At 42.1% G+C, this 12,867-nt stretch overlaps 1 protein-coding gene across 1 annotated transcript in view; it reads left to right on the top strand.

Annotated features, from left to right (window-relative positions):
• The window catches only part of LOC105462575 (potassium voltage-gated channel subfamily H member 2), a 102,374-nt gene that overhangs the window by 57,247 nt on the left and 32,260 nt on the right, over positions 1 to 12,867 (top strand). The window contains exon 10 of the mRNA XM_011709272.1: position 111. Coding sequence (XP_011707574.1) covers position 111 — 1 coding nt within the window. The remainder of the gene's footprint in view (positions 1 to 110; positions 112 to 12,867) is intronic.

The raw sequence follows: 12,867 nt of genomic DNA, 5'->3' as shown, positions 1-12,867 counted from the left end.
CGAGATACTCTCGCCAAATTAACGAATTTTTGATGGTCCGAGGAACATCATTTCGGGGATGAATTTTTGTCTACAAGAAACGAATTACGTAATTGGCCGTAATAAGAAAGTGTATTTAATCGATTTCTGATGCGTAGTTTATTGCTTCCATCGTTTTGATCAATTAAAAGCTAAAGGACAATGAATCAAGTAACAATCACAAGATCAATATTAATAAAATAACATGTTATATAAATATTTTTAACGATTTGCTGTTAAATTACTGCGCAAAAAATTTCCTTTCTTTTTTTTATATATATTTGCAGACATTTTTTATCGAACGATAAAAATAATTTTATCATTTTATATTTCTTGCACATCGAGTTAATTTGTGTTATTTTTTATCGCAGAAGATAAATATATTTTTTTAAATAAAACAGAATCTTCTCGTTGCACATTTAGCACGTGACTGTAGACGATGAATAAGAAATGCGATAGGAAGTTGCGCGAACTTTCAAATATTGCAAAACAACCAAACAGCAGCGCACAGACGGAGGGAGAGAGGGAGGGGGAGAAAAAGGTAGGTAGCAAAAGGGGATTATTTGCATACGTGCTTCAAACACATTGCCTTACGTTAATACGGCCCTGACTGGCGCCAATCCGACTGCGCCGCAGTCTCGTAGGTGGAAATCTCCCGCAGCGTGGGACTCTCGCAAAATGACGTTATATAGCGAATATATTTTACCGTCGCAGAATCAAAAAAACCTGCGGTTTCGCGAAAGCGATGCGCAAGTAGAAAAGGGCCCCGTTGGGATCTCGCAAATTAATATTATCGGTGAAGTGCGAAATTGGAAAAGCGTCCCTGATAAATCCGTTATACATGTCACGCAAGTAATAACATTGCAATACCAACTTCGATCCGTTTAGATTAGCGTCACCGCGTGAAGAAGAAAAAAAATTAAATTGCATCGTGACGTGGACTTTAAAGTAAAACGAAATGAAAGGCAATCCCGCTGACGTAGTAAAAAATTAACGTAATCCGATAGCTGAATTTATCGAATATATCAACAAGAATTACTTTATTTTTATACTCGATTTACAGTAAATTGTTTCCGCAGAAATTCCTATCTCGTTATGCATAAGTGAATAAGCTGTGCATGGCGACATTTTGTGCGCGGAAAACAATTTTCCTAAACATACAGTACATGATCGATGTGATTTCGCATTGCTCCAAACATATAACGTTTCCTAGAAGATATTATCGATCTGGTGACAAGCGCGCGTGAAGACTTTCAGGTAAATCAAGTTTCTCGGAATTTTATCGAAAATCAGAAAACACTCTGTATTACACACCGTGTCATTATCGCAGCGCGAGATACCGCGCTCTTGCATGCATGAGGCAATTAAGATTGGATTAAGGGTGTATTTCCCTTAACGTTGTAACTGTCTCTCGAAACATATCGCGCACTTTGTAATATGCAAATCCAATTTGCCCGGCAAAGTCGTGGCGAAGCGCCATGGGCCTCCAAGAAGTCGTAACATATATATTTATGCGTTGCTTTGGCATTGTCGTCAACTTAGATCGTTACTTCGTACAAGTCGCGTCACGTTCCGTACGAGTGTCTGAATTATGGATATGCTATTCCTCGCAAGTTGCAGGCGGCATTTCAGCAGGCACATCATTTCGCGGCGAGGCTCAACGGGAAAGGAGAAAGAGAGAGAGAGAGAGAATGGAGCTCTCTCTCTCTCGTTGCGTTCTCTGTTATTTATATAAACCAGAATGGCCACCAAATTTCCGATATATCGATAATCGATATCTCTGTAACATTGCAGAGATTTTTATCATGTACTCAGGTGTTGTTGCAATAATTATACCAACGCCAATAAATCAATTTTCCCCGTCCGCGCAATGGCGCTGACGTTTTTTCATCAGGAGGTTCTCGTTTTAAAAAGCCGCGCATGAACGACATTTTTTTCTTTATTTTGCGAATATATACTGCGCGACATAATTCTTAGTTAGCTTTGACTTTGTGACGAGAGAAATATTGCTACATTTTATTAACATAAATATCTAGAAATTTGTCGCGGAATTCCAACGCGACATTCACTCGAAACATTCATTTTGGTGCTTAAGTGAATCTAATCGAGAAATTGCGACCCGATAAAATCTCGCATGCAGTCGCATTTATGCCATTTTCGTCGCGCACATCGTATAACGCGTAAAAACACGTTGAGATTCAATGCCGAAAATAGTACTCGTGCGAGCTCGTTTAGCGAGATCGTCCAGTCGCTTTCGCAATGTTATTCCGAGAAATTGCAGCTTCGAAGAAAGAAGCAGCTGCGACGTGAACGTCGTCCAAGCAGTCGTTAGTAAGAAAATAATTAGTACCACGTAAACATCGAAATAACTGACATTCCGCGCTTACTCTAAGCAGATCCCGAGGCAGATCCCCAATATCTCTCTCGCGATATCGGACCCGCTATTATATTTTTCGTTCTAACTTCAGTCGAAATTGCGTAACCGACTTCGCGAGAAATTACGACCGAGGAGGAAAACAGAAGTTACAATTGGAGCGAGACTGATTAATTAATAACGGTAATTAATGGCTCTCGCGCCAGACATTTCGAGATGGTACATGACGTCCCCTGCGATATAAATGTACGTTCTATAAATTTAAGCGAATTGATCGTAACGAACGGAGCGGTGGTGGAATGAGCGGCGTACACGAACATTCGCGAATAATTGATATCTAATTAATTATCTGCTTAAGTGACTGTAACGCCAATTAATCCTCTTCTCTCACGAAGACCAAGCCACAATTAGACGAGAAACTGAGATCGTTTCTATATAGGACAATCGATCATCTTTAAGAAACGATAGATCTGTCCGCACTCCTTCCTATCGATCGGTCTTTTCTTCTGAAGACGAGCTGAAGCTTCATTAACAATGTAATTCTCTCAACGTGACGTGACTACTTATAGAATCCACTGAGGATCTCAATAGCGATGTTTCCAGGATTTTCAAATACTCGATAAATTCGGTCATCCGCGCCAACGAAATAAGAACAAGGCAAGGAATTGCATCGCGCTTCGGGCATCCGGGTCTTCCGCGGTGCTGGGATGAAAGCGCACCGGAAGTACGGATGCCCACGTCAATCCGACGACGCGGCGGTCGAGGAGGAAGAAGTGAATCCGCGCGCGCTCTCCTTCTCTCTCTCTTTCTCTGGCTGGCGGATTGCCCGCCGTGGCACAGAGCGCGAGAGAGGCGAAAGGAAGAGCGATTTATCGGGGGCGCACGCGTGCCAGAGCGAGAGGGAAAAGAGGGTTGCGAGAGGGCTCGAGAAATTCATAGGCTTCCCGTTATACGGCGCCCTGATCAGTGTCGCAGTGTCCCCCGTTCCGCCTGGCAGGTAACTCCGTCACTCGCCACACTCCGTCCACGTTCTCGGCGTAAGGAAGATCGCACATGCGAAACGGTGAAACAAGAACGCATCCTTCTTGCGTCTCCGCGGGTTCCACGCAAGGGCGAGGACCCGCCGATCAATTCGTTCGACGTCGCGCCCCAGCCCGTCCCGCGAAGATACATATGGACGGTAGCGCGTGTTCCGCGTCGCGTCACGTTTTCACGCGAAATCATGACAGAACATCGAGTGGTACCGATCGGCAGTATCCACGTCGACCTAGCCGCGAGTGATCGGAATCGTTCGCCGACGTTCGCGAGCCGCGGTTTCTAAAATTGAGACTGTCACTCGCGACGATACTTCGGTCCGCGTTTGGTAGTCGCCGATGATCGCGAGGATCCGAGGCCTCTCGATGCTTTCGCGATTTCTCGGGACATCCAGGACGCGTTTCGTGAGATAGGCTACTGTTTTTTTTATTTGCGGGAGTCAAAATAGCGCGAGATCGCCAATCGATCGCGAGGCCCTGAAAGGAAAAGGGGGAAGAACCGTAGCACTCAACGACGACGACGACAACGACGAAGGAGTCGGTTTCAACCGATGGCGACAGTGAACGCTGAGCCGCGAACGATGTGAGCGTGTGCTTTAAACGAGGCTTCTCTAAAATATAAAAGTTTAAAGTACAAATAAAAATACTTGCACGATAATGAACGAAGAAGTTGCTGTGTTTATTGCATGTCGTCGAATAACGCGCGAAATGTTAAAGTGATTTGATCACGCATTTCAATTAAATGTATCGGAGACATATAGGGAAAAATGTTTACAGTGATGATTTGATTACGTATTTTGAAATGTATTGAAGATAGAAAAAATTATTGCTATAAAAAATGGTACTTTACCTAGAAACGCTACAAATTCGAAACATTCAATTTTTGTTTGAAATTATTTGGTATATAATAAATTGAAATAAGAGTAATAAATGAATAATACAAAAATCATAACTGTATAAAATTTATTGGGTCACTTAAAATTCCGTTGTACATATAGTTTTGGAAACCTAACACAATTTTTAATAAACGGAAGTGAATCCACCGGTGATTCTGCTTGGTCAATATATATACTGCAAGCAATATATACTGTTCCTCATTTATTAAGATTAATCGGAGTCGGTGCTTTGACGCAAGCTGTGCCAAGTAATTTTGTCCATCTCCCCTCGGGTATCATCTATCATCCACGTCTTTGCAGAGTGTCTCATCGTTGCATCCCTGCAACGTTACCGATTACAGACTTAAAGGTCGTGACAATCAAAGATTTGAAAGATTGTCGCAACCGAATTTCTTTGCTACGAAAAAAAAATCCGCTCCAAAAACTTCGTTGTCGCGCAAGAAAAAAATCTTTACATGATCAATCTGAACTTGACACGCCCTGCGTATCATTCTCTTACGTAATCCTATTCGTCGCGGCTCTCCCGTTGCATAAATTCACGACATGCAACGGATTGTGGCTCCGGATTTGGTCGTGACACGAGCAATCTAGAGACTGCAAAAGGAACGCGTCACATACGTCACATACGCGCCCATCCACGTGCTCCTCTGTGCTTTCATGCCACACGTTGCGTACGGGCTGCGGTGCCCTAGGGGTCCCCGACAAAATGGCGACTGCCTTTATCGAATCAGCTTCTCCAGTATGAAATCGTCTGTGTTATCTCTGTCCTTATACAAGAAATAATTTCTTTAGAAAGTCACAGATATATTTTATTCGAACAGAGTTTTATTTCAATGCAAGCTTTTTTTGTTATTCTTGTCTATCATATCTCTATATATGTTGCGTATTCATTAAATTATAAATGCTTTGCGATCATTTACATTAAATGTCACATCTTAGCACCACTGAAAGCGATCACGAAGCTGTCGCAAACTTTTGCTTTGTTCACACGTTCAAACTTCTCTAATGCAATTGACGTACAATTAGACAGTTTGTTATCTAAACTATAATATCCTCAATACTGTTGTTTAAAGACATCAATTTCAAATTTCGCTTTGTCGCTTCGCACACTTATCGCAAATAATTGAACTTGTAGAATTTATATTACTTGTATTAATTTGGAATAATTTTTCATTCAGTTCTAACGATCTAAATTCTCAGAAATTAAGCTGAAAACAAAAGACTTTACGATGTATAGTAACCATGTATGTCTCCTTGATTGCGACTTGAAATGGACGCACCCAAAAAGATCTCGCGAATGTAGAAATCTGAGCTTCCTTGAAGGCCGGGACTTCGTGTTCAATCTCATTTCAGACCGTTACAGTGAGCTCATTCGTGAGAATACGACCAGAGTACGAGGATCAAAATTAATTTCGTGCAGATTCAAGTTACACCAAGCTTAAAGCCAGAAGGGTCCATTTTCCTTTTATTAGCAAAATCGATAACTCCACAAGAGAGACATGAAGCAACTGCCAAAATATTTTCTAAAAATCCACACATTGGCGCATAAAGTCGCGATAAAATAAACTAACGCGATAATAAACCCGCTAAAAAGCATTCGCAAAGAGTCTTGAATTTAAATTTTATTTTCATTACTATAAATAATTTTTTTAGAGAAATATATATTTTTGTAATTTTAAATTAATGTGACAAAATAATTTTATCAATTTTTGAATTTAAATTAATTATTGTTTTTTTTTTTAATAACATATTTGAGTAATTTATTTTATAGAATTATTTAATCGCTTGGGGCGATTAAAGTAATATAAAAAGATAATGGGACACCTATATAATAACGATTTGATTTCCACGAACTCACTTCTCCCAAGCAATAACATTGATCCCCGGAGAAAACCGTTGAGAAGACGCTCTCTGCACGAATCTGGTCGTATAACATTCGAATAACGTCGGGGAATCAATCGGCCTTTGCTATAGCTGTAACTTGAAACGGCTCGGGACCACCGCACTCCCGACGTGAGATTAATTGCCAATCGTATCGAACCGACGTTGGGACAGGCGATGATCGAGAAACGTTCTCCCCCTGTGGGATTAATTCGTCCTTTCCCTCCGCGAGGATAGGCGGTGTTAGCGACGACGACGATGACGACGACGACGACGACGACGACGGCGACACACGGCCACGTTACCACGCTGTCAACTGGCGAAGGTCATAGCCACCAGGTTGATCAATGACTGGCGTCCTTGCGTCGCGATGCTAACACCACCCACACCTGCAAGCGCCCACGTACATATGCGCGTGTGTGCAGGTGCACATGCAGGTGCCAACAGGCACGAAAACGCACGATCCACTTACTTCGCCTTCACCGTGGCGGTGCCACCCCGCCACCTTCGACTTTTACATTATTTCTCTAGTCGGCTTAAGTCCCACTTTTTATTATCGACGCCGAGTGTATATAGGAATCGAAGCGGACAATGGCTAGCCGTAATCGGACACGCGACAATTGCGAATTCACAGAGAGGGTGATTGTATCGTTTAGCACCGCGTGCATCCGGCTGCTCATTTTGTGCCAGACATTTGTGCAGTCAGTCGATCGCTCATTTTGTACTAATTGCACGTGTTCGCTTGCGATGTTCATCACAAAGAGCTTGCTACAATAATAGCTTCCGGAAGCTTTTAACTTCGATGTTATCAATAACCGTTTAGCATAAGCCACGAAAGATCGTAAAATTACAGCGATGCAAATCAAATCGGTTGCATGATGGACTTTTCGCCATCGTGGGGCCCTTATCAAGAATGCAAAATGGCTATATCATGCAAAAACCTGCTTGCGCGGTGTTTGCTCTAAACGTGCAAAACTCATCTTTATCCTCCACTTCAATGCTACGCACAATTTAATTTCTACAAAGTATTAATTTTCTTTTAATGAAAAAAACTTTCCTTTAATATACATATATATACATATAATTCTATTTTGAATAATATTTAGTAATATTTAATAATAATAATGAGTAACAATATTTTTAGATATGTATTATTGATTAATTGAACTACGCTTATTTTTATAATAATTATAATAATAATTTTAATAACTCGATATTATTACTAAAAACCATGCATTTATCGTTATTTATAATTGTTTTCAAAAAATATTTTTTGAGAAAGAAAACTGTTCGTTTTCTTAAATGTCAAACGAGCAAAATGCCCCCACACCTTGCATTACTTTGCAAAAGTCTCAAGTTCTATCGAACTGAGGCACCGGAGGTAAAATCTAACTATACGCAACGAACGACTTGACGCACGCAAACACGCGATAACGCGACAACGTTTTCGTTCATAAAAATATTTCTTCCATAACCGTTTCGCAGCTAAACATGTATACGTTAACAAGAAAGTTATGTCTTTAAGTCAGAGACTGGGCAAGAAATTTTTGGCAAATTTTGGAAGGGCTAGAAACAGTTATCTAACTAGATTGCTATGAAAAACCTTTGAATATATTCGTATTCCAGAATTATATATTTCCTTGAAATTTGAAAGAAGAAAAAAGTACAATTTTATTTTTTAGACTACAATTTTGTTTTCGTAAATAAAATTTGGAAACGCGAAACTTGATAAAAAGACCGACTTGTCTGGTGTCTTACTTAAGGGATAATTTTTTTTAACTCTTACGATAATTAATGATAAATTTTTAGAAACGAAAAGACATATCGCGCACCAACCAGCGAACGAAAGTGCTACAAATTAAGATGCGCGCGAGGACTTACATATTTCTCTGATTCGCTCATGAATCTCGAAACTGCGAACACTGCTTGATTCGACAATAAACGCATCTCGAGCTATTCGTCCGTTTTAAAAGATAAACATTTGAGGAATTGCCGCGTTTTTGTGTGCCACAAGATAAGGAAGAACGAGGAGCAACGCGTCAAGAATCATCGCACTTTAAATAAGAATAAGAGAGTTATAATTTTTTTTCACTGTAGTCAATTAAATCGACAGTTGAGTCACCCTGAGTGTTACCGCGCCGCCGACGAGCAAACAGAGTCGCCCGAGAAAAAAGTGTACTCTGAAGAAAGAATAAAGCGCCTCTCGCGCGCCTTCATTTATCGAATAAAGAAGAGAAAACTGGTCCTGCACAGCCAGGTGCATCTTGGAATAATTAACCCGTCTCGAGGCGAGGATCAAAAACCTTCTTGAAGAATCAGAATCTTCTCGCAGGACGCCGAGTCCGAGAATTTCGCTCGAAGCCGCTTGAATGCCATAAATGAGCGATGACGACGGAAGGGTGACCGACGGTGACTGGGAGTGGACTCTGGTTAAGGGCTGTTGGGACAGCGACAGCGAGAGAAGCGCGGCGGCGGCGGCGGCGGCGGCGGCGGTGGGAGAGGAGGAGGCGGCGGCGGCGGCGGAGGAGGAGGACGAGGAGGAGGAGGAGGAGGAGGCTGTTGACTCGTGTGAACTGGCGCCCCATAGTGCGATGAGCGTGGGGGCTGGTAGGGTCGATTCCCCCAGCCCCCAGGACATCAGGCTGCTCCACGACCTTGTTGAAGATCTCAGCAAAGAGCAGGAGGAAAATGTCAAGCCGCGGGCGGAACAGGTGAGCTATGCGTTACGTTCCGGAGGTATAGAGCGAACGTTTACGCGGGATTGGTTGCGTACGGGGAGGAGGGGGGGGGGTCGACAACCCCCTGTCCGTCAGCGTTCGCTATCGGAGTCCGATAATTTCCTTGATTCGATTCGTGTGTTGCGCGGCGGAGAATTGCGCATTTATCGCTTCACACTCGGATCTCCGATCGCTTCCAAGATATATATTCTCCGCGCGAATTCCTTTTTACTCGAGATTCTCCGACTTCTAACAATAATAATTATAATACATACACGACGGCAAAGCTCTTTCGCAAAGTAGGTTGATATAAGCGGCTGCATGAGTCAACGCTAAAGGTGATGTATACATATAGAGTACTCTGTGCCCTATGATATTTTTGATAACGCAGTAAGAACTTTGTGCGCGATTATCTACTTTTAAACATTTACCGACGATTCTATTTTTGAAATGCGTCGCTCCATTTATACGCGTATCTATAGCGAATACCACGATATACGTACTGAGGGAGCTCGATAGGTGTTGTTTCACTGAAATGGAAAATTCGACTTCTAAATCACCGCGGCTTTACATTACGATTTGTTTGCCGCTTCCGAATCTGGAACACATGGCAAACATATGTATACTATGAGTTTCACAGAATTGGAAGTGAGCTTCGCGACGCGGAGCTGCTTTGCGGGAGGGAGAAGAGACCGCGTTTGTGTAGCGAGAACCGGCTGTAATTTAATTTCTGTAATTCGAAAGCCATCAAAAAGTTCCTGGATGCTTCGTGCCAGCCACGCGCGAGACGAAGAGTCGCGTCCTTCGTTTTTTTTCTCTCCTCGAGTCGCAATAAACGGAAGCGCGAATGTGCGAACTAGGTTGGCGCTTATCGATGGCTCCGGAATGCAGCGCTTTCCAGCGGCGCTGGTGTTGGCCGGTGGACCAGCTTGTGACCCAGATTGAGATGGAATGATTTAGGGGTGTTTTAAAAGGGATGGCTTGCACGCGCGCGCGCGCACACCATGATCAATGATGCACGCCAAACGCCAAGGGCGCTCTGTCTTAATTTTTTTAATTAATCCTTCCGCGACGCCCTCGCAAGCGATAAATCCACGCCCGCGTCTTTCACGTGCCGGGAATAGCGCATCGCGCGACTGAAGTTTCTCACATTATAACTTTATACCTCGTCGACCAGCCGGAAAATATCACGCCTATTGGACGTTTCGGGAAAAACGAGGTCGCCGGGGATTAGACTTATCTTCATGAATCTTATATCCGCCCTGGCAAAAGCCAGAACCGGAAAGACAATAAAGCACTGACGGGATAACAGCAATATCTTCTTTCGAGAATTACGCTAAATCTCTCGTTAGTTCGCTGGAAAAAGAATTCTTTCGAAAAGAGGATTTCTCCGTTTGTGTCATACTTGCAGACAAAGGAGATTATTTCCTTGAAAACATATCAGACGGGAATGAAATCCCTGATAATACTCCCGTTATGAAGGGATAATAATGCGGAGATGTTAATGGCTATAAACATAATACCCTCGCATTTGTTGTCATCTGACATCTCGTAATGAATTAGCGATAATAGCAATTTTTACGGCCGTTTAGAAATAAATGGATACCAAATCAGATATTCTAACTGAATTGAATTAATAATACTGATCAACGAGATTTCGATAACATTGATAAAATTTATATTTTGTGCTTTTCTAGTGACTCTATTTTTTATGTCTAATATTTAAAAAATCGTAGCGTATTCTTGATTATTTTTGTATCATCAAAAGGACTTAGTTTTTGAAAATCTAAATATGGTATATTCTTCTCGATCTTGTATAAACAAATTTTGTTACGTATGCGACTGTTTCGTTATAAAATTACAAAGTGAAATCGCTTACAAAAACTTTGAAGAAAGCTTACTAGTCGTTAATCTTTAAATTGTCAAGTTGGAAATCAGGATAAAAGTTAGGTTTTTCATGTGTATGCTATATATGTTGTTACGCATCATTTCTCACATGATCGGAAACAAAAAACTAAAGAAAAGGAAACTTTAAATCCATCTTGCAATAGAAAAGTAGATCGAAGGAAATAAAGCAGATATTTCTATTAAAAATGACATCCTGATAAATACTTTGATAACAATAAAGTTGTACAGAGATAACAATAAAGTTTTACTGATATTTTTGTATGGGATAAACAAAAACAATTAAGAATTACTTTATTTGGCTTATGTTCCAAACAATTTTTTTTTATTTGTTGACCAGTGTAATTAATCGAAAGAAATAATTGAGAGACTTCTTGAAAAAACGTTGCAGCTTTTTTTTCACCACTACCAGTGCACAAGCAACGTTTTTTTCAACATTTAAAACATGACTTCCATAAAAATTATGATTGCAACATTTCTCCAGAGAGCCCTTATATTAACACCTGCCTGCGCGGACAATGCAAAGAATTGCATTTACGATGATATAATTACACGAGTTCCTATCTCAAGTTTTTATCGGGAGAAAATGTACGAGGGATAGATCCTTATCTAGGTCGCGGTCGATTTCCGTGGCGGCACAGAAAGCAGTAGTATCGTACGATTACAAGTGCGCCCATCAAATATAATACGACTACGCCTACGGAATGGGTGGTAGCGGCGTGAAATAAAAGTAGAAAAAGCTCGTTACGATGAGAAATTCGATCCCACGGCTGCGTGACGAATGCCTCGCTCTTTTATGAAAGATTGAATGGCGAAAAATAAATAAAAAGGGGAAAACGAGAAGTGGGTCCGCAAACGGGAACGAGACACGATTTTTTTCACGCGCTGTTCGTCCGCTTTGCGCGGTTTTTTTGTTCCGTTTGACAAAAATAAATATTATCATAGTTGCCTTCTGTAAGCCGCACAGAAGAAGCACTGACCGTTCAATGCGCGGATCGTTCAAAGGTTCACGGTCGGTGAAAGATATCCCGTTGAAATTTATAGCACATTCGATTTATTGCACGCTGGGTGGAAGGACATTAGAAGTCCAGTATGTATCAAAACGGGAGATAGAGTGAAATGCAATCGGAAAGATGAATAATAACTTTCTCTCCTTTCGACAAGAATGCACGAACAAATGCGGTATATCTGATAGCATCGCGCGCCTGAATATATTAGACCGCGTTATAAATTGCCAAGAGTGAAACTCGCGATGTCGCTTTCATACAGATATACGTGTATATCCCATTTGTACGAATTGAACACATACATATACACGCAGAGATTTATTTTAGTACGACACGCACGATTCCTAGACATTTAGCGATTATTTAAATGAGACATATACATATGTCTCATTTAAATAATTTATTGATAAAATTTTATATAAATTATGGAAGAATACACGAGTATGAGCCAACATGTGATTTCGCATTTACCGACGAATCCTGAACGTATATTACGACAAGGACACGGAAAGAAATCTTTATGCGTACGATCAGAAACGCTTTCTTCCTCTTTTCGATATCTTTGGAAGGGAGGCAGAATCAATAGGTAATCGGAACACGTTATCTACATGACCCCATGCACGAGTCTACGTGACATTTTAACAATCGTATCTAGCGAGGAAGCATTTTGTATTCTCATAATGCGCCGTGCTCGACAATGGGGGTGCTTCGCATGACGTCGGCCAGCGGCGTCAGCTGGCGTCCCGCGCGCTGCTTCGCCCTCGCGTTGCGCCGCTCGGCGCCGCGCATTCTTCTCAACGAACAGGGTGGGTGAGGGGGTGATCTTCGCGGATCCGAGTCTGCGTAGAGGCGCGCGCTGCGCGCGCGAGCCGAGGCTCGGGCCGCCAATCAATAAGGGACCCCCGGAGTACAGGTGGGTCGCGTCGTCAACGACGGCGGCGACGGCGGCGGCGAGGACGGGCGACGACAACGAAGCCAGCGCGGCGCGCATATCGAAAACGAAGCTAACGTGACACGACGCGACGCTGAAAGAAC

Source organism: Wasmannia auropunctata, unplaced genomic scaffold, assembly GCF_000956235.1.
Source record: "Wasmannia auropunctata unplaced genomic scaffold, wasmannia.A_1.0 LD336097.1, whole genome shotgun sequence".
In the NCBI taxonomy this organism is placed as follows: Eukaryota; Metazoa; Arthropoda; class Insecta; order Hymenoptera; family Formicidae; genus Wasmannia; species Wasmannia auropunctata.
This window is presented reverse-complemented; position numbering and strand designations above follow the sequence as displayed.